At 45.0% G+C, this 22083-nt stretch overlaps 1 protein-coding gene across 1 annotated transcript in view; it reads left to right on the top strand.

Annotated features, from left to right (window-relative positions):
• Positions 1-22083, top strand: part of EXT1 (exostosin glycosyltransferase 1) — a 277208-nt gene that overhangs the window by 229229 nt on the left and 25896 nt on the right. The window contains exons 2-4 of the mRNA XM_081204590.1: positions 8305-8398; positions 11478-11585; positions 21856-21975. Of these exons, the coding sequence (XP_081060716.1) occupies positions 8305-8398; positions 11478-11585; positions 21856-21975 (322 nt within the window). The remainder of the gene's footprint in view (positions 1-8304; positions 8399-11477; positions 11586-21855; positions 21976-22083) is intronic.

Below are 22083 nucleotides of genomic sequence, written 5' to 3'. Positions count from 1 at the left end.
TGTAAAGTCAAGATCAAAGAGCAGTCAGAATCGGAAAGCTAGACCTGTAGAACAAAAGCCAAAGCTTGGGCCTAGTCATGGGAACACAGGGAGTTGCCTTCTACTGACCGACACCATTGGTCCATCTATAGCTCAGTATTGTCTACATTTATTGGCAGTAGCTCTCCAGGGTGTCTCTCAACCCTCCCTGGAAATATCAGGGATCTGGGACCTTCTGCAAGTAGAGTGGATGCCCTACCAGTGAGCTGCCTCCCTTCCCCAGGGCTGGCCCACCCATGAGGCGGCAGAATCCCCAGGGATCAGCAGATCCCAATGTAGATCTTTATCCCCTCCCATGTTCCTGATGTAGATCTTTACTCACCCCTTCTTCCCTGGCAGGAACAGGTGTCCTGTCCCGTGGTTCTCCTCAGGTGCCAAAATGTCTTGACGAAACCTCAGGTTGACCTCAGTGCTGCGAAAGGGACCCATTTATACTTCTTACTTGATTGGTTCACCAGATGACTCCTGACGGAGACAAGCCGCTACTTGCAGTTCAGTGGTTCACCACACGGGGCAGCACTTGGCGGCAGAAGCGTTACCCTTTGCACGACTCGGTAGGGTAGATATCTATGGCATTTGTTTTCGGTTCCCTCGTGCTGCCTCTAATCTACCTGGGCATTGGGCTCAGCGGGCCCTTCGCCTTTCTTGGAGTCCCAACCTCAACATTCCCTTGAAACAGCCCTGCACACACACAAACACCCACCCCAGTCCTTCTCCCCATGTAAAATGAATTTATTCTGGTGGGAAATGCACCTTGCAAACTGATTTTGTTTTGTGCTGAGCCTGTACTCCCAGACTTTAAAGCTGTCTCCCGTTGCAATCCTAAAGCAAACTCACTAGGGAGTCGCCTCAATGAGCTCAGTGGGTCTCACTGAGTGGGTCAACGCAGCAGGGACTGCACTGCGTGCTTCTTTAATGTTTCTGGCGAGAAGTTCAAAAAAACACTTGGATATTTGCCTGATTAAAGCAGACTCGGATTTTTATTCCCCCCGTTTTATTTTATTTTGCCATAAGGCTTGCTCAATTAGTTTCTTAAGTCCATTGCTGTATAATTTGATTAAAATGTCTCTGGGTAGTCCCCACCCTTACTTTACCTTCGTATCGTGATTGTATTCCAAAAGTGGCCTCAAATTTTCCTTGATCGCCTTCCAAGTCTAATATAATGAACTAATCCATTTCTCTTAAAAGGTTACCAACTGTCTATCTCCTGTCCCTTCAGGGACAGCTCCTAAGTAGGATATTGTTAAAGATATTCAGCTCTTAATAAGATGTGAACGCACGCATGGTGCCAACTCTTTCTCTTTTTTCCCTCTTTTGGAATTCCCAAATTACTCACAATTCATAATTAACCTATAGAAACCGCTGCCAAAATGCTGTGTGAGGTCTGCAAGCACGAGCGGATCTAGATAGAGATGAGACAGTAGGTATACAGCTGGACCAAACCAGGCCCGTTTTTCCACTTGAAGGAGGTAAAGGAGAGGTTGCCAACTGCCCATCCATTAGCTATGCTCTTCTGCTTTCTTGGGGAGCGTCTGCAGCCCAGTGGCAAAGCACATGTTTGGTGTTCAAGAAGTTGCCAGGTTCAGTCTCAGACTTCTCCAGTTAGGACAGGGGACGATTCCTATACAGTGGTACCTCGGGTTACAGACGCTTCAGCTTACAGACTCCGCTAACCCAGAAAAAGTACCTTGGGTTAAGAACTTTGCTTCAGGATGAGAACAGAAATCGTGCTCCAGCGGCGTGGCGGCAGCAGGAGGCCCCATTAGCTAAAGTGGTACCTCAGATTAAGAACAGTTTCAGGTTAAGAACGGACCTCCAGAACGAATTAAGTTCTTAACCTGAGGTACCACTGTAAACATGAATTTTTCCTTGGTACAGTAGGTGTCAAGGAGCTGCCGGGCAAGCACAGGCCACCCACAGGGCAGGAAATAAATTGAGACTCGTAATGCGATTAGATGTTATTCACAGAAAGTAACGACACAACAGAGTTCCTCTGATCTAGCTGGAGACGAAACTGACCCCTGCTTTCCCCCTCCAGCCTCTACCTCTGGATCCCTCCCAAGCAAACGGAGACTGCTTTTTATTTTGCAAACACCCTGCAAACACCCTCCCCCTCTGGGCCTGCCTTGCACCAATGCAGCCAAAGAAAGGGAAAGACAACTTCTCCTTTTCTCCAGAGCCCAACAAAGCATGTCACATAGGACAAGAGGAGTGAGACCTGAGAAGAGAGGAAGCTGTGTTCCCATCTCTAGTATGCCCTATACAAAGGGGGTGCCAGTTACAAGTCAGACTGAACCCTGGGACGTTTTGCATGCAAGGCGAAATCTCTACCAATGAGCTATGAAGCCATCCCCAGATTGGACCAATAGCAAGTGTAGATATTCCCATCATGCTCTACTTTGAGCATCTCACACGGCTATCCATGTTTGAAGGGTAGAGGTAGGTGGTTAGACTTTCGGTGACACAGCATTTAAAACCTCAGGATCTGCATCTCAGTAGCAGACGAGTTTATAGAGGAGGAAAGATGTTCCAGCAGAGAAAATTTGCCACATTCACATTTCTCAGTCTGCTTTTTTTTTTAAGAGTTTGAATTACTTTCTTTCTTATGTCGTCTCTAAAACTGACATTTTGCAGAGCTTGTAGCTATCCAGAACATTAACTGGATTTTCACATTTTTAGCACATTAATGATGGGAAATATAGGACTGGCATATATTAGCCCTAAAGGGGGAAGCTATTCTAGTACACGTTAAACTTTCCCATCGTGCGACAAACACTGAGAGGGAGAAAAAGGGCTGGTGTTTAGAAATGGGGAGATAGCAACTTCAGTTTTTTAACTGTCTCTTCTTAATGTGGCTTTCCTCCCATGAATGGTGCCAAGCAAGCTGTTGAATTGTAAGGTCAATCTGCTGTCCATGCGGAGAAAAAGAAATCGGTGTTGTTAATTATCCTGCTGATATAAGCAGGGTGGGATGTATGCTGTGATTCCTCAGGAACGCAGAATGTGGTACGAAATCTGGGTCCGGTTTCCTGAATAGCTGTGCTTTCTTTCTTCTCTTTTCCGTTTTTATGGCAAGTTTCTAGTCCCTATGGATGTGGAGATATGCTTGAGGAACTTCTGAAACCAGATGGGTGGCTAACTAACTAACTAACTAACTAAGATCTCCAGTGGTTGGAGGCTGAGCATCTGGGGTCTCTTGTGGCTCGTTCCATGACTAAGCAAACAATTCCTGAAAATGCATAAAGGTTGCAGGGTGTTTGCAAAATAAAAAGCAATTTGTCATTCTCCCAGTTTGCATAACCTGTGCAGATTGTGGGATTTGGCTTTTCCATTGTGCTGATTTTGGAATGCCTAGGTAGGTAGATTTAATTTTATTCCAGTGCAGAGTACGTGCTGCCCTGTTTTATAAGCCTGGTGACACAGAATGGCGTCGTGCCTGCAAACGAGAGCTCACAGGCGCTTCTGTTCGTCCCTTTCCAGTGTTTTACTGGCAGCTTTTTTTTACTAGCCCTCGCTCCTCTGCTTCCAAGTGCAGCCAGATGTGTAGGCATGAGAAGATGGTGATGATACTCACCACATCTGGAAAAGCCTCGCCTGTTGGTTTCTGCAAATTTCAGTGCTGTTAAAAGGAACAGATGCAGCAGCTGGGGTAGCTCAGTCAGCAGAGCATAAGACATTTAATCTCAGGGTCGTATGTTTGAGCCCCACCTTGGGCAAAAAAAATCTGGGGGAGGGGGTGGAATATGACCTTTGTTGTCCCTTCCAACTCTACAATGCTATGATTCTAAGATATAGACATTTTGGGGGTCAGTTGGCACTTGTTCATAGTAGACTTCCTAGAATTCCTAGAATTCATAGTAGACTTCCTAGAATTCCTAGTAGACTTCCTAGAATTAGCATCTAGATCAAGGGAAGTAATAGTGCCACTGTATTCTGCTCTGGTCAGACCTCACCTGGAGTACTGTGTCCAGTTCTGGGCACCACAGTTCAAGAAGGACACTGACAAACTGGAACGTGTCCAGAGGAGGGCAACCAAAATGGTCAAAGGCCTGGAAACGATGCCTTATGAGGAACGGCTAAGGGAGCTGGGCATGTTTAGCCTGGAGAAGAGGAGGTTAAGGGGTGATATGATAGCCATGTTCAAATATATAAAAGGATGTCACATAGAGGAGGGAGAAAGGTTGTTTTCTGCTGCTCCAGAGAAGCGGACACGGAGCAATGGATCCAAACAACAAGAAAGAAGATTCCACCTAAACATTAGGAAGATTTTCCTGACAGTAAGAGCTGTTCGACAGTGGAATTTGCTGCCAAGGAGTGTGGTGGAGTCTCCTATTTTGGAGGTCTTTAAGCAGAGGCTTGACAACCATATGTCAGGAGTGCTCTGATGGTGTTTCCTGCTTGGCAGGGGGTTGGACTCGATGGCCCTTGTGGTCTCTTCCAACTCTATGATTCTATGAATTCTCTCCATACACACTGTATATGGATTTGGTTGGCTGGTTGGAATTGGATCAGCGTAACTGTGCATCATTGCAGCTATAGTTTGTCACAATGTTTTGTTTAAATCTAAGGGAGAAGGATAGAGAGGGACACAGGTGGTGCTGTGGGTTAAACCACAGAGCCTAGGACTTGCCGATCAGAAGGTCGGCGGTTTGAATCCCCGCGACAGAGACAGGGTGAGCTCCCGTTGCTCGGTCCCTGCTCCTGCCAACCTAGCAGTTCGAAAGCACGTCAAAGTGCAAGTAGATAAATAGGTACCTCTCCGGCGGGAAGGTAAACGGCGTTTCTGTGCACTGCTCTGTTTTGCCAGATGCGGCTTAGTCATGCTGGCCACATGACCCAGAAGCTGTACGCCGGCTCCTTCAGCCAATAAAGCGAGATGAGCGCCGCAACCCCAGAATCGGTCACGACTGGACCTAATGGTCAGGGGTTCCTTTACCTTTACCTTAAGGGAGAAGGTTCAAGAAAAAGTTGATTTTTTAAAAGCTGATATAAAAAGGGAGACGGGATGAGATTAGGTGCACACATACCAGGTTTTTACTCTTTTTTAATACAGCCTATCAGTTGCATCTTCTGTAGTTTGGAATAACACGACAGAAGGGGTCGTCGTCCCCCAAGTTGGGTCATGGTGGAGAGAATCTTAATCCATTCCAAATGGCTTTTCCCCATACAACCACGCTTATTCCCATGCAAGTTATACACACTACTTTCAGCAAATGGGACTCTCCTAATGATGGGGCCTGTAACTGAAAATTAGTTTACTGCAGTCTTCACAGCCTCTTGAGACTAAATATAAAAGCAGAAATGCATATGTCCATGTACAGTATAGATGTATCACACACACTCACACACACACACACACACACACACTCTCTCTCTCTCTCTCTCTCACACACACACACACACGAGAGAGAGAGAGAGAGAGAGAGAGAGAGAGAGAGAGAGAGAGAGAGAGAGAGAAAATACCTTTAAAACATTCAGTGTCTGCAGGCTATGATTAAATGAGATTATTAACATTGTGAAGTTTTTGTGCAGGATTTTACTGTCAAAGTAAAAAAATTACTATTTTACTATACTATTTGCAGAGTACAGAAATCTCTGTAGAAAAGGAAGGTGCATGTGTGTGTGTTTAAGGGATGTGAGGTGGGGCGGGCGGGGGGGGTGGGGGCAAGGAGAGATTCAATCTTGATCCTTTTTTGTCTCTGGAACCAGCAGGCTGGCAAGTTGAGAGCCATTTGCAGGTTTGCCAAAAGCACAATTAGCTAATAACTGGCTTGAAACTGTTAGGGATTTGATGTGTGTTTTTGGTAAATGGTTCTGAAATGATTGATGGAATTGGAAAGAAAGCAGTAGGGTCTCGCTAAACGCTTTAATTTTGAGAAACGGGGGTCACCGGTCCTCTGTGTTTAATTGCCAAAATTTCTTCTCCAAACCAGTCTTGCATCACAACACACACACACACACACACACACACTGCTCTTACTCCCTCCCTAGCCCAGCTAATTTGTCCCCTGCTGGCCCCCAGTTACACAATCTGACTCTTTCTAGCCATTTTTCATCCTTTACTGGGTTGATTAAGGTGAGATTGTCTTGGTGCCTTGTTGTTCTTGGTTGGCTATATTGGTTGTCAAGCCTCTTTCTCCAGTGACAATAAATTGATGCCTTCGTGGGGCAACTTTTGCATCAATATTTCCAGAATGGAAAGCATGAGTGACTTAATGGGGTGCATTAAATCAATTCATTAATCACATATTCCACACGTAGATTTATTAAAAAATTATAACAATCCGAAATTCATCGGAGCCAGTCTTCCTCACCCCAAGATCATTCTAGCGACAAAAATTGCAATAGCATCTGTTGAGCTCAGAAATGCATCTCAAGACCGTTTTCCAAACAACAAATGGTTTTTGTTCTGCTGCTTAGTCAAAAGAGATGCTGTATGTTTTTGTGTGTGTGTGATATGAAGACATAATATTAATCCCAGCTTCTCCCAAGGGTAGTTTACAACGCGAAACCGAAAATCCCAAGACGAGAAAAATAGACATTCTTTGCAGTGTTTGTCGTGTTTACAAAGAACAGCAAAGCAGGACAAATTCCGAGCCCAGGTTCCCTTTTAGTGAGATGGGTCGTCTATTTCTGACACATGTCACTTTTCCATTTGTTTGGCCCATCCTGTTTCCACAATAATCCGTGATGATTTTAAGGGAATTCCAAAGAATTCCATTCAAATTCATGTACTAACCCAGGAGGTAAAAATGAGGGCCGTTCACTTAAAAATGCGGACCAAACCAAATTCTTCTCCATCTCTGTTTTCTCTCATGCTTTCTCTCAGGTTTTTTCTCCCTGCATTTTTCTCTCTGCCTCCTTGAACCTCCGTTAAAAGTCGCCCCTATTCTCTGCTTCTCTTACCAGTGACGGCATTGCACTGCAAACCCCACACCCTTCAACATTCCTCAGGTGAAAATAGGGACGTTTCTCACTCCCCCACCACAACTGACCCTCCTTGACCCCCCATTTTTTGTCTGCCCGTCCTCCATTGCTTTTAAACAGAAATAATCTGTAGGGCCAGATTTAGGTTTGATGAGGCCCTAAGCTACTGAAGGTAATGGGGCCCTTTCTATGTCCAGCTGTCCTTTGTCAACAACAAATTGTCTGTGCTGTTTTTTGTGTTGAATATATGCTATATGGTAATTTATGGACCTAATAGGTATCTGAAGCCGTTTACACATGCAGAATGTAGGCACCCTATATATTGTTGTTGTTTAGTCGTTTAGTCGTGTCCGACTCTTCGTGACCTCATGGACCAGAGCACGCCAGGCACTTCTGTCTTCCACTGCCTCCCGCAGTTAGGTCAAACTCATGCTGGTAGCTTCGAGAACACTATCCAACCATCCCATCCTCTGTTTTCCCCTTCTCCTTGTGCCCTCAATCTTTCCCAACATCAGGGTCTCTTCCAGGGAGTCTTCTCTTCTCATGAGGTGGCCAAAGTATTGGAGTCTCAGCTTCAGGATCTGTCCTTCCAGTGAGCACTCAGGGCTGATTTCCTTCAGAATGGATAGGTTTGATCTTTTTGCAGTCCATGGGACTCTCAAGAGTCTCCTCCAGCACCATAATTCAAAAGCATCCATTCTTTGGCGATCAGCCTTCTTTACAGTCCAGCTCTCACTTCCATACATCACTACTAGGAAAATCATAGCTTTAACTATACGGACCTTTGTTGGCAAGGTGATGTCTCTGCTTTTTAAGGTGCTGTCTAGGTTTGTCATTGCCTATATATAGAAATGAGCAAACCAGTGATATTTTAGGGAGCAGGCTAGCAAGTGGGGCCCCATTACTTACATCATAGGAACTTACACAACACAAAACACTGTTTCTGTATGTAGGTTTTATTTTATTTGTTTTTTATCTTATATTTTGGAAATGTACACCAGGTGTTTTTCTTTTCTTTAAGTTTTTTTGGGGGCCCAAGAGAGTGGGGCCCCTAAGCTATAGCTTGTTTAGCTTATATGTAAATCCAGCACTGAGGACGGGGACTCATTTCAGCTCACTGAGTTGCTTTCATATTGCCATCTACATTTGTTTTCCTTTCTCTCTTTTGCTTTTGTTCCTGTTGTTTCTCCCCTAATGCGATGCCAGCTTTGCAGATGTGAGCTGGTCCGGCGATGAGTCTAACCAGATGTGCAGCACCAGATGTTTACATTTGCATGCACAGTTACTCCCGGGCTCATTGTTAATTTATTATTTCCCCCCCTCTCTGTCTCCTGTTAGGTATGATTATCGTGAAATGCTGCACAATGCCACTTTCTGTCTCGTCCCTCGTGGCCGGAGGCTGGGATCCTTCAGGTTCCTGGAGGCCCTGCAGGTAAGATCAACCGTTTGACTGGAGACTTAGAGCCGTTTAGCACTCCTGTCAGCTGGAATTCTATGCTGCGTGATAGCAAGGCAAAAGGAAGGCGGATTGGAGATTTCATTTCCCTAATAGTCCATAATCCGGCGTTCCTACTTCAGGAGCAGTTGGCAGCTATTTTGCCTGCACCAAAGCTGGGTTGACTTAGCCTATGGTTACCAGATTTTTTTCAATGAATCCGGGGACACTTTTTTATTTTAAAGCTGAGTAGCAACAGGGAGTCAGTAGTGGGGATGGTGAGGCAAAAAACCCTGGGCCCAAGCACACATGCATATTGTACAGTGGTACCTCGCAAGACGAATGCCTCGCAAGACGAAAAATGCGCAAGACAAAAGAGTTTTCCGTTTTTTGAGTCGTTCCGCAAGACGAATTTCCCTATGGGCTTGCTTCGCAAGACGAAACGTCTTGCGAGTTCTTGCGAGTTTGTTTCCTTTTTCTTAAAGCCGCTAAGCCGTTAATAGCCGCTAAGCCGTTAATAGCCGCTAAGCCGTTAATAGCCACTAATAGCCGTGCTTTGCAAGATGAAAAAACCGCAAGACGAAGAGACTCGCGGAACGGATTAATTTCATCTTGCGAGGCACCACTGTATAAAGGTGCAAAGCCCCTCTTTCGCACCCTGTGACACATAAATGCGCAGTTTTTTAAAAAAACTGTGCAATGGCATGCCACCGGCTCATGACTCCCAAGCCTTCCCTGATCTCCTGCCCCCTTCCCCCTTTGTTTTGACAGCTCGGGGGGGGGGAGGCTTCGGAGTAGCGAGCGAGCAGCCATTGCCCAGTTTTTTTTAAAAAAAACTGCACATTTATGTTTTGCACGGTGCAAAAGAAGGGCTTTGCACCTTGCCTGGCAGAGAAACTGCACGCCTTGTGCCCCTCCTGGGCAACAGCCATCCGCCCACGACTCCTGAGCCTCCCTCGATCTTTCAAAACAAAGGGGGAAGGGGGCAGGAGATCTGTACCACCAGACGTCCCCGGTTCACGTTTGGCAGTGGCGGCAGCAGCGAGTAGCAAGCAACTCCTGAAGCCAGCCGGAGCTAACTGCGCTACCAGGCTGCCGCTGCCACGTTTCCCGGAGTTGCAAATCTGGGGACATTCCAGGGATGGAATTTGTCTGGAGACAGATTTGTAAATCCGGGGACTGTCCCCGGGAACCAGGGACGTCTGGTAACCCTAACTTAGCCTAAGAGGGTTTGTTGAACTTGGGGAGTTGGGTGGTGGGGGAGAGAATCTATATTCCTGGAGAAACACTGGCTTCATCCAACCAGGAAGTTAGGAGGAAATAAATAATACAGCTCATTGTTTTAATTCAGCCGAGACAAAATTGCCTATAAATTCTGCCCGGGTTTTCACATTGCATACTAAGTAAGTTTTAAGTGACGGCATCAATTAGGTTGGATTTTGAACAGGCAGGCGACAGGGAAGCGATCTGCAGGGGAGCGCACGCCCAGGGTTAAAATGGCATGAAAATAACTGTTAAAAAATAAAGGGCATCTCTGCAGCAAAAGGCTGGGGTCGGGAGGGTTCTGCTTTGCCGCGGTGACGTCTGTCCTTGACCCTGCATTGATCCACCAGGATTTCAAAACAGCAGGCACTGGAAACGGTAGGGTCAGTTGTGAATGGCACAGTTGTGAATGGAAAGGAAATGAGCCTGTTACCATGGCACACAAGTGGAGGAGCAGGAGGCCATGCCGTAAAAGGAAAGATGCCGCATTTACAAATTTGGATCCCACAAAACAAAACGCCTGAACCATCAAAGGCCAAGATAGAGAGTATGACCAAAGCTGTAAAAGGAAGTTGCTGGAAGCAGCCCTGTGGAGAAGGGCTTCAGGAAAGGTCTGTTCCCAGCTGGAATTCCCCCACACTCTGTGGGTGCTGGAGCTACCGAGAGATATAAATAGAATACAATGGAATCCATATATTAAAATCTAAAATTCTAATCACTCATATAACCAAGCTAGGAATTAATAGCCAGCTTGGGTGAATAGGTGAGTTTTAAGGAGGCACCAAAAGCTCATCAGAGTTTAGGCCCACTTTCTTTAGAGGATATGGAATTCCATAGGCTGGGTGCCACCACAGAGAAGGCCCTCTCCACTGGGTTGCCATGGAATGTGCTTCAACTGGGGTCAGTAAAATCAGGAGAGCCTTTTCTGAGGACCTCGACATGCAGGAAGGTCTTTTGTGGGTGCAGGCCTTCCTCCAGATATCCAGACCTGAAGTCGTTAGGGCATTGTATATTAACAAAAGCACCTTCATCTCTTGTAACCTCTCTCAGTGGGTGGGTGCATACACACACACACAAAGAACCTACCTGCATGATGCTGACATAACCCCCTACGCTAACACTGTGTGACAGAATGAAAGAGCAACACCCCCATCTCTCTCTCCCCCCTCTCTTTCCCCCCAGCTGCAAGATGTCTATGACAAAAAGGTCTCTCACTATGTGTAAATGAACCGTGAAAAAGGCTCTGTGAATTGAAAGTGGAGGTGCCATGTACTTTTCCATGTTTTGAAAATCTTTAATATAAAAATCCTATTATTATTTTTTAAAATTAGCACCTTCGTTTTGGCTCAGGAGCAAATCAGTAGCCATGGCAAGCCCTCCAGAACCGGTGCAATATGATTGCGATAGGGTGGCCCATGCAGCGATGTAGCTGCCGTGTTCTGCATTTGCTGGACCTTCTGACCCAATAGCAAGCCCACACAGGGGTGTACCAATGGGCCTGTACCAATCTGTGTGTACCATGCAAGTAGCCAGGCATTAGAGGGAATAAACAAGGGCCACTCCGTTGATAGGCTTCCCACTCTCTCTCTCTGTGGTCTGAGTATATGAGCCTTCCAATAGGTTCACCCAAGGTTCAGTGATCCTCAAAATGTGGCATCGCAATGGCCCCACAATACTTTTCAACACAATTCTCTATTAAAGTCCCATTTCTGCAGAATAGGCTGCAATTTCATTGCCACGGGGCCTTGGAAGGGGCAGCGTGCCTTTGCTGCAATTGTTTCCATTTTCCTGATTTTAATGATTGCCTACGCAGGCTGCCTGTGTTCCTGTGATGCTCAGCAATGGATGGGAGCTGCCGTTCTCCGAAGTGATTGATTGGAATCAAGCTGCCGTCATAGGGGATGAGAGATTGTTATTACAGGTAAGGCGGGGGGGGGGGGGAGAAACCGCGGCCTTCGTCAGAGTGGTTGACAGTGGCAGCCATTTCCCACACTTCCAGGAAAGATGTATCCGAAAGGTCACGGCTATAAAAGAGATTTTTATCAGGAGGGATTTGTCTGTGTCATTGTGAATATTAACTCATTTAATAAGGCATCATTCACTTTCTGACATGAAGGTCACTCAGGCCTCCAAATGTCTTGGTTAAAAATGTACGAGCAGCTCATTTCTTTTTTTTAGAGAAATGCACACCAGCTTCTGAGTTGCAAAGTGCTTGGAAGGGAAAAGTTTCTTTCAACTTCCAAGATATTCATGGTTCTGAACGGTCTCAGTGGCTGGTATCTGACTTACCCTCGCAAGAGACCAGTTGAAGTTGACAGATTTAAATAGGTGTTTTGAGGTGTAGACGTGTACTTTTCATTCAAAGTACGCATTTATATGTGTGCTTTGATGGTTTAAACATTCGAAGGGTAGATTCTGGTGGGTAGCTAAGTTCCAATCCACATATTAGTCCAAGATCAGTATGGAAATTTTCAAAGTTCATATTCCTCAAAACAGGACACCGGACCCTTCCTAGTCTCCTATTCCCCTTTCTCTAGGGGGACAGGAAGTTGGGTGCAATAATATTCCACACTGCAAGGCATTATTTGGGGGCAGCTCAGAATGGTTTCACAATGGGATATGATGTAGAAACATGCGGGAAGCATAGACATGTCCCTTGGATCTCTTTCGCCTCTTCCATGGGCCAGTTATTGCAAACCAGGAGTTTCTTGGGACGAGAAAGTGAGACCAGCCAAGCTACACAGTCATGCCAGGCCCACACAAAGATACCACTTTGTATATAAAAAATTTATTTGCTTTTCTGTTACATATTTCACATTTATACAATACCATCCAAACACTCCCAATAGTCTCGATTTCACTCCCCCTCCTTCCATGGTGTCTTCAGTTACCCATCTGCTCTGCATATGCTAACTATTCCATACCTTCCCTTCTCATCTTCTTTTCACCTCACTTTACCTTATACCACTGAATCTACTCTCATCCTGCTAACGTATTTACCTGCCGACACTGACTTCTAATATACCGTAATCTACAAATATTTTCCAATCTTCCATGTACGGTCTATCATCTGGATCAGACCTGCTAACGCTGCATATTCCAACATCTTAAGATACCATTCCTCCTTCTCCAGTAATTTGAAATACACCATTCAGTAATGCATGAGGACATAAGGTGAGCCCTGGGGCTCAAGGCTGTTTTGTTTCCACATACTTGTGGACGTACTGAAAGCAGTGGATCTGCTCCCATTTTGTTGTTGTTATTGTTGTTGTTGTTCAGTCGTTTAGTCGCGTCTGTCTCTTCGTGACCCCATGGACCAGAGCACGCCAGGCACTTCTGTCTTCCACTGCCTCCCACAGTTTGGTCAGACTCATGCTGGTAGCTTCGAGAACACTGTCCAACCATCTCATCCTCTGTCGTCCCCTTCTCCTTGTGCCCTCCATCTTTCCCAACATCAGGGTCTTTTCCAGGGAGTCTTCTCTTCTCATGAGGTGGCCAAAGTATTGGAGCCTCAACTTCACGATCTGTCCTTCCAGTGAGCACTCTGGGCTGATTTCCTTCAGAATGGATAGGTTTGATCTTCTTGCAGTCCATGGGACTCTCAAGAGTCTCCTCCAGCACCAGAATTCAAAAGCATCAATTCTCCGGCGATCAGCCTTCTTTATGATCCGGCTCTCACTTCCATACATCACCACTGGGAAAACCATAGCTTTAATTATATTAACTAGTATTCAGGGGCATATTTGCCTCCAGCTCTTGAAGCAGTGCTTGGCCATCCTACCGATCGCCATTAATAGCACGAGGCTCCATGAATTTATCTAACCTCCCATGAAAGCCATCTAAGTTGGTGACCACTGCTGTTTTGCAAGTAGCAGGTTCTGCTGTTGAATTATGCCCTGTGTGGAGCAACCCTTTGTTTGGTCTGTCCTGAATCTCCTACCATTCATCTTAATTGGATGACCCAGTATTGTCAGGGACTGGACCGAAGAGGAGGGGGAGAAGGAGGGTTCTAGATCGCCCCCTCCTTGTCCTCTGCTTCCCTTGGAGGAGGACAGGGAATGGTGGAGATTGCCCCCCCCCTTCTCCACCAGTAGCTTCCAGAAAAAAGGGAGACAGGATTGAATTACAGCAGAACTCAGAACAGCTTAGTTATGAGGTGTTAGGAGAAGGAGGGGGAGAACAGCCAGCTTGGAAAACATAGAAGAGCCAAACTCCCCGAGATCTCATCGCCCAATTAGAGTTCAAGAGCAATGGGCTCAAGGGCATTTGACTACTGCCCCACCCCCTGTAGAGCCAAGGGATGTTGCTGGGGAGAGAAGGGCAGGAGCTCAGAGTGAGCAATGCCACTATGGAGTAAAGGACAGGATTCTTTGTCTTGCACCACGATGACGGAATAAAACCATAAATACTTTCTTGTTTCTTCCTTGCTCTTTGATGCTACGGGGGGGGGGGGGAGGAGAGAATCCCCCAGGCCTGACAGCAAGAGAGGAAGGGAAAATTCACCCTATTCATTTTCTCCCTGACGGTCCTGATTTTATGCACCTCTGTCTGCTCTTCCAACGTCAGGGAAATAGAGGCAAATCCCTGCATCTTGATGCATCCGGATGCCAGGAACTGAAACTATGCAAAGCATAGAATCAAAGACTTGTAAAGCTAGGATCATCAAGTCCAACCCTCTGCAATGCAGTGGTACCTCAGGTTACAGACGCTTCAGGTTACAGACTCCGCTAACCCAGAAATAGTGCTTCAGGTTAAGAACTTTGCTTCAGGATGAGAACAGAAATCGTGCTCCGGCGGTGCAGCAGCAGCAGGAGGCCCATTAGCTAAAGTGCTGCTTCAGGTTAAGAACAGTTTCAGGTTAAGAACGGACCTCCGGAATGAATTAAGTACTTAACCCGAGGTACCACTGTATACAGCTATCCCATATGGGGACCAAACCTGCGACCTTAGTGTTATCAGCACCACGCTTGAACCAGCTGAGCTATCCAGCGGTCCAGCGCAGCTGTTTGCTTGATTATGGCCCCTGCCATGCAACCGAAATATCTAAATCATGCACATTTTTGAAAATCTGCATGACCCAGCTGCAGGATCTGGGCTTGCTGGTTGCAGAAGGCAAAGGGAAGGAAGGATTCCAGGTCTCCCTCTCTTCTCTCCCCCCCCCCTCCACTTGCCTCCCCACATGGGGACATTAATGTTCCAAATCTTTGTCCTGTTCTTGTAATGCAGAATTGATTCTCTTCACAGCTGCTTCCTTACCAAGGCAAGCTACTACGCCGTTATTAACAGTGGTTTTTAAAGACCTGGCGCTGAGCCAGAATGTCTGCTCTGGGAAATGTTTTTGTTGTGTTACAGTTTCCCATTTCTCATTTTTAGACTAGCTCGGATGTTTTTATTTACATATTCTCTTCATCCTTGCACCAGCTCCCACTCCAGGGAAGCCTGAACCAGTTAGACGCTCTCTCTCTCTCTTCCCCCCCCCATCCTACCCTCCTTTTTTTAATGCAAAAGTCATTCCCCCTCCCCACCTTCTCTTTCCCATTATTACACAAATGACCTGCTATTAAAACGTCATCCCTTTCTAATAATTCTAGTGTATTTGTGGCAGATCAGCACAGATCCATCATTTCCCACACCCAACGTCTAGGCCAAGAAGATTAATAGCAAATAGCCAAGCACGGTTAAAAATGGGAGCTCTGGTTTCGGCTCCCATCTGTTAGAAGCGAATCAACTCACACAAAAATATATAGTTTAGAAAATAAGCTTTTCCCCTGCTTTGCAAATATGAATGGCTCACTCTGTCTAATGGATTTGATGCTTCTTCGTTGCACACACAGGTATATATCAAAAGATTCGGCTGAAAGCGCTTGGGCAAAAATAACTTAATGCGATCAATGCAAATTTATACTGCAAAAATAGCTGCCTAACAAGTAAAAATGCATACGCTTAAACATTGCAAAAAACCTGTCTCCAAATGCACGTGGCCATTAAACATTCTACCTGTACATATTGACCAGATATTTCTGCCCTATAACGTTTTAGCCATGAGCAAGGCTGCAAGAACAATTCAAAATACCAGTTTAGTAAAAAAACATAAAGTGAAAGTAGGCTGCAATTATAAATGCGCTTACTCGTGAGTAACTCTCATTGGATACATGGGACTCGCTTCTGATTGCACAGTTAGGTTTGGGTATTAGATTATCTGTTGCGATCTGCCTTAGGAAGAGGTTATTTGGAAAGGCAACTGAGCAGTTTTTAAATAATACTCTAGCATCATAGGAAAAATGCACCTTCTGCATAATAACCAGGGTCTCAGCAGTCCTGGTCTGGCTCTGAACAGTTGATATATCTGGCTGTTCTCCTCCTCCTGGCCATATCTTCAGTGATGGCTCTACTGCAGGGATGGGGAAACTGTGGACCTCCAAATGTTGGACTCCAACTCCCATCAGCCTCAGCCAGACAGCCAATCTTCAGGAATGCTGGGAGTTGCATGACGAGGACCCCCAAAACACCCCTGAATAAAAACACGTTCACACATCATTTTGGTTTTGGTTTTTGGCATAATTTTGGCCACAACTTTATTGAATTACAGTAAGTGAGTGGTTGCTTAGGCATTGGTTAGCGACTATCTATTCCCACTTGGAGGTAGGAACAGAACTGACAACCGCACCCATGAGGAAGTCAGTAGGGGTAAACAGTTTTGGGGAGAGAAAAAGCTGGGCACCAGGCTCTCCCCTCTCCCCAAGGGCTCCCTGGGGTTCTTGCATGGCCCTAGCCCTTTGCCAGGGATGCGGACAAAAGCATGGCGAGCCCTTGGATTCCTTTAATGGAATACCCTTGCAGCAGCAGCATTGGAGGGGCAGGCACAGCCAGCCACATCCCCTCCACCAACCCAAAAATTAACCAATGCCTAACTGCAACCTTACAAGTTGTGACGATTTGCTACGAAGTAGGCAAAACCCAAATGGCACCAGCCAATCAGCCAAATGGTAAAATTCCTACCAGGCCCCTGCTCCAAAGCAAATGACCCCATGACAGGCATAGCAAGATCAGCGCAAACAAATCCTAAATAAAGGGAGGGAGGGTGGGTAATCCGATGTGCGCAGTGAAAAGAAGAAGCTCAACGCTGCGCTCAGGGACCTATATAGCACCCCCATCAATCAATTAAAATTGCAACAATCAATTTCCCTCCAGCAACATTGGAGGTGCCCAATCAAATCCGTGGCCATCCAAACTAACCCGCCCAGCAACAGGGGATGTCATGGTTGCTCCCACCGCAACACGTGCTCTCCATGAAGGAGAACCCGCTTTGTAGTTCAACAACCTATCCCATTGTCTTGGGACCTTTTGTTTCACACCTGACATTCATTATGGGCTTAATGTTTTGCTGAAGCAATCTCAGGAAAGTTGGGCATTTCAAACTGAGCTGCTTTTAGTTGAACTTGATGCCAAGTCTATATGAAATCTGTGCTTGACATAAGGAGATCCTTGCCACCAAGCTGTTTCCCCTGCCCCTCCCAAGAGGCTATGCAGAGAACAGATGTATTCTAATTAAGAATATTTTATTGGGAAATGGATTTTCCCCAACCCCCTCCGATAAGTGAGAAGGGTGTGCGTGAGTGAGGAAGCATTCGCTGTGTGTAATCTAATATCTAAGAGGAAAATGCAGAGCAGCACAAATCAAAAGCAAACATAGGTGCTTGCCTTGTGCATAATTAGTCCGGAAAGAATATATGAAAAAATATATGAATATTTGAAAGGCTTAGAGGGAACGGAGCCCTCTAATGAGAAAACACTATGCTCCAAACAAAAGGAAGGATTTATTTCTGCACCCCCCCCTTCAGATAAGCTTACCTAAATAAACAGCAGAAAGTGAAGAACAGAAAAGTACCTGGGTGCATTTATTTTGCTGTGTCCACGCATGTTCCTTGAATGAGTCTGCAAGGTGCCTGAAGGCCATGAGTTGGGCAAACCTCAATCTTGCATGGTCTATTTCTTTCTTTTCCCCCCTTGTTTGTTTGTGGAATGCGAATCCCTGCGGTCCAGCAATGAGTGTAGGAATTAGAAAGCAAGAACACACACTTGGGAAGGTATTAAAGCATAACTCAGCTGGGTTAACTGGTCCCAAGTAGGTACTCCTGCTTTTAAGAACACAATCCAGCCTGGCTGGATATAGATTGAAGTCTAGTTAGTCCTGTGTTCTTTGCATGGATGCTTGGAAACAGGAGGCATTAGGTGGTACCCTGGAAATCTAGTATCAATGGCCACTAGCAATGGCTAAGTTCAACCACCACTATCAGTGTGACTCTGAATAAGTTGCTATGAGTCATAGGTGGGCAGAGTGTTGCGTTCATGTCCGCTTGCAGGATTCCCACAGGCGTCTGGTGGGCCACTGTGAGAGCAGAACGTTGGAGAAGATGCCCCATTGTCCTAAATTGACAGGCTCATGCTATGATCTAGTTTTTGGCCACATGTGATCTAGTCCCCATGGGTAGCCAATGCGGTGCTTTCCGGATATTGCTAGACTGCAGCACCCATAGTCCCAGCTGGGAGGGCTGATGAGAGCTGGAGTCCAGGAATATCTGGAGGTTAAAGGTAAAGGACCCCTGGACAGTTAAGTCCAGTCAAAGGCGACTATGGGGTGCGGCGCTCATCTCGCTTTTCAGGCTGAGGGAGCCGGCATTTGTCCACAGATAGCTTTTCAGATCATGTAGCCAGCATGACTAAACCGCTTCTGGCGCAACGGAACACCAGAGTGCATGGAAACGCAGTTCACCTTCCTGCCACAGTGGTACCTATTTATCTACTTGCACTAGTGTGTGTTCGAACTTCTAGGTTGGCAGGAGCTGGGACAGAGGAAAGGGAGCTCACCTGTCAGAGAAGTTCCTTCACTGACATCACCCCATTGTGGGGATTCAAACTGCTGACCTTCTGATTGGCAAGCCCAAGATGCTCAGTGGTTTAGACCACAGTGCCACCCATATCCCATCTTGACAACCCCTTAGCCTAGTTAAACCACTTTCCCTAAGGGTGGCCATGGTGAACTGGGAACGAAGCACATTGAGCTAGTTCATATATTGACAGTACAGGACTGTATCTTTTTTAAAAACAAAATTTTGTTGGTTTTGAAATAAATACAACAACCATTAAACAAGTATATAGCAGTACAACTAATGGTGTTTGTTTTACCCCTTGTCTTTATTTATTTTTTTTATAATTTTTTTATTGATTTTACAAAATTTTTATAAACAATACAAACAAATAAAAAGACAAACAAACATGTATAATTTCATAACCTTTTTTTCATAAACCTCACTTCTCGGACTTCCCCAAACCTCCCCTTTCTACATCCCAATTTCCAAAATTATTTCAGCAAATCCAAAACTTAATTTTCTCAAATATATTTCTTATTATTCTTTTCTTTAACTTAATCTTTTGTCGCTGTAATCTCCTTTTCTTTCTCGAAACCTCGACATTTTAGCATTCATCAATTTTATAATAGTTCTTAAGATAAATTTTAAATTTCTTCCAATCTTCTTCCGCCGTCTCTTTCCCCTGATCACGGATTCTGCCAGTCATTTCGGCCAATGTCATATAGTCCATCACCTTCATCTGCCATTCTTCCAGGGTGGGTAGATCTTGTGTCTTCCAGTACTTTGCGATAAGTATTCTTGCTGCTGTCGTAGCATACATAAAAAAAATTTCTGTCTTTCTTTGACACCAATTGGCCGACAATGCCCAGGAGAAAGGCCTCTGGTTTCTTAGGGAAGGTACATTTAAGTACCTTTTTCATTTCATTATATATCATTTCCCAGAAAGCCTTAATCTTCGGGCACGTCCACCAAAGGTGATAGAAAGTACCTTCAGTTTCTTTACATTTCCAACACTTATTGTCAGGCAAATGGTAAATTTTTGCTAGCTTGACTGGGGTCATGTACCACCTATAGATCATTTTCATAATATTTTCCTTTAAGGCATTACATGCCGTAAATTTTATACCGGTGTTCCACAACCATTCCCAGTCAGCAAACATAATGTTATGACCAATGTCCTGTGCCCATTTAATCATAGCTGATTTAACTGTTTCGTCTTGTGTATTCCATTTCAGCAGCAAGTTATACATTCTTGACAAATTCTTAGTATTGGGTTCTAACAGTTCAGCTTCTAATTTTGATTTCTCCACCTGGAAGCCAATTTTCCTGTCTTGTTTATAAACCTCCATTATTTGATAATAATGGAGCCAGTCTCGTACTTTGGTTTTCAATTTCTCGTGACTCTGTAACTTCAACTTATCTCCATCTTGTTCCAAAATTTCCCAATACTTTGGCCATTCGGCTTCCATATTAAGTTTTTTCAACGCTTTAGCCTCCAAAGGTGACAACCATCTAGGGGTTTTGTTTTCCAACAGATCTTTATATCTTGTCCAGACATTATATAGTGCTTTTCTAACAATATGGTTTTTGAAGGCCCTATGCACCTTAACTTTGTCATACCATAGATATGCATGCCAACCAAATGCATTGTTAAAACCTTCTAAATCCAAGATATCTGTATTCTCGAGGAGCATCCACTCTTTCAACCAGCAAAACACTGCTGATTCATAGTACAGTTTTAAGTCCGGCAGGGCAAATCCCCCTCTTTCCTTTGTATCTGTTAATATTTTAAATTTTATTCTGGGCTTTTTGCCCTGCCAGACAAATTTCGAAATGTCCTTCTGCCACCTCTGGAAACAGTCCCTCTTGTCAAGAATTTGCAATGTTTGAAACAAAAATAAGATTCTAGGCAATACATTCATCTTAATAACTGCAATTCGGCCTAACATTGACAGTTTCAAATTTGACCATATTTCTAGATCTTTTTTAACTTCTGACCAACATTTCTCATAGTTGTCTTTATACAAATTCAAATTCTTAGATGTCAAATGAACCCCTAGGTATTTCACCTTCTTAACCACTGTCAAACCTGTTTCATTCTGGAACTTCTCCCTCTCCATGACTGTTAGATTTTTTTCCAAAACCTTAGTCTTCTGTTTGTTCAATTTAAATCCGGCCACTTGACCAAATTCCTGAATTAACTCCAACACCCTTTTTGTACTAGTGTCTGGCTCTTGTAAAGTAAGTACTAAGTCATCTGCAAAGGCCCTTAACTTATAATGTTTAGCTCTGTTTTACCCCTTGTCTTTAGACATACACTTAACACAGTCAACATTCAGACATAACGTAACCTCTCCATTGAGAATATTGAGTGGTTGGTATAAGGAGGTCTTGATTTTGGTCATTAACATAAAAGAAAGGAGTCCACGTTTCTTGGAAGGTGTCTCTATTTATTATTGTCTTTAATGGCCCTCTTGTGTCTGGTGAGATGCTCAGATATTGCTGTATCCCAGATATTATTTCCCCATATGTCTAGGGGTATTTCATTCTGGTTCTTCCATTTCTGGGCTATCGTTAACCGTGCCACAGTCAGTAAGAAGCCTACTATTCATCGTGGCAGAGCGTGGAGCCCAAGTCTATGTCCAAAGATCGTAGGGCTAAGGCAGGATTTGGAGAAAGTGGTTGGCCTGTAATTGGACCATATCTGAGGGGTCATATCTGTCAGGTCATACGGCCTCCGTTGGGGTTGCTTGTCTAGTTAAGCCAGCTTCCTACTACTGAGAAGAAGGGGGAAATGGGAAAGGAACGGGGCGTTTCTGATTTTGAAAGATTATCGGGCACCCACACTGAGGGCACTAGAACCCCAAAATAAGAATAACAACTACAGGGCATTGATGCTAAATTCTCACAACTATTTTAAAGGGAAAGAGTAGCAGCGCGCTGTTAACTTGGTAAAAGAGATCTCCCTGGCAGGGTAAGGTTGCGAACCGATCTTCTTCTGGAAAAGTCTCTGATTTTGCAAACTCTCAGAAGTGTGGGAAGCACAGCCTGTCCAGTCGGAAGTGGGGCAGAGAGACAGCAGCACAAACGAGCAGCCTGTATAATTCAATTTCCAATTACTGCTATCACGGCTGCTGCTGTTGTCTGACAGTGTGGATTGTGTGCTTCAAATGGGAGCCAAATGCACTATGCGCTGATCTATAAAACCTAAACTGATTGTGCCGTAAACGGATCATCTGGAAAGGCCCCCAGAAGTGCCTTAATGTTCTCGGGTTGCAATGTTTTCTACACTGTCTGATTTGTTTCAACGTTGTATTACAGATCCCTTCTACAATCAGGTCTATCCATCAGGATAAAATCCTAGCACTTAGACAGCAGACACAGTTCTTGTGGGAGGCTTATTTTTCTTCGGTTGAGAAGATTGTATTGACCACGCTAGAGGTGAGTAACTGTTCTCAGATATTAGTTGAGGCGTTGGCGGTCTCAGTGCCCAGGCTTTGTCTGACCTTGGCTCTTGAGGGGGGAGACGGTGGGTCGCTCGGGAGGGGG

This window comes from Podarcis bocagei, assembly GCF_964188305.1.
Source record: "Podarcis bocagei genome assembly, chromosome: 8".
Classification (NCBI taxonomy): domain Eukaryota; kingdom Metazoa; phylum Chordata; class Lepidosauria; order Squamata; family Lacertidae; genus Podarcis; species Podarcis bocagei.
This window is presented reverse-complemented; position numbering and strand designations above follow the sequence as displayed.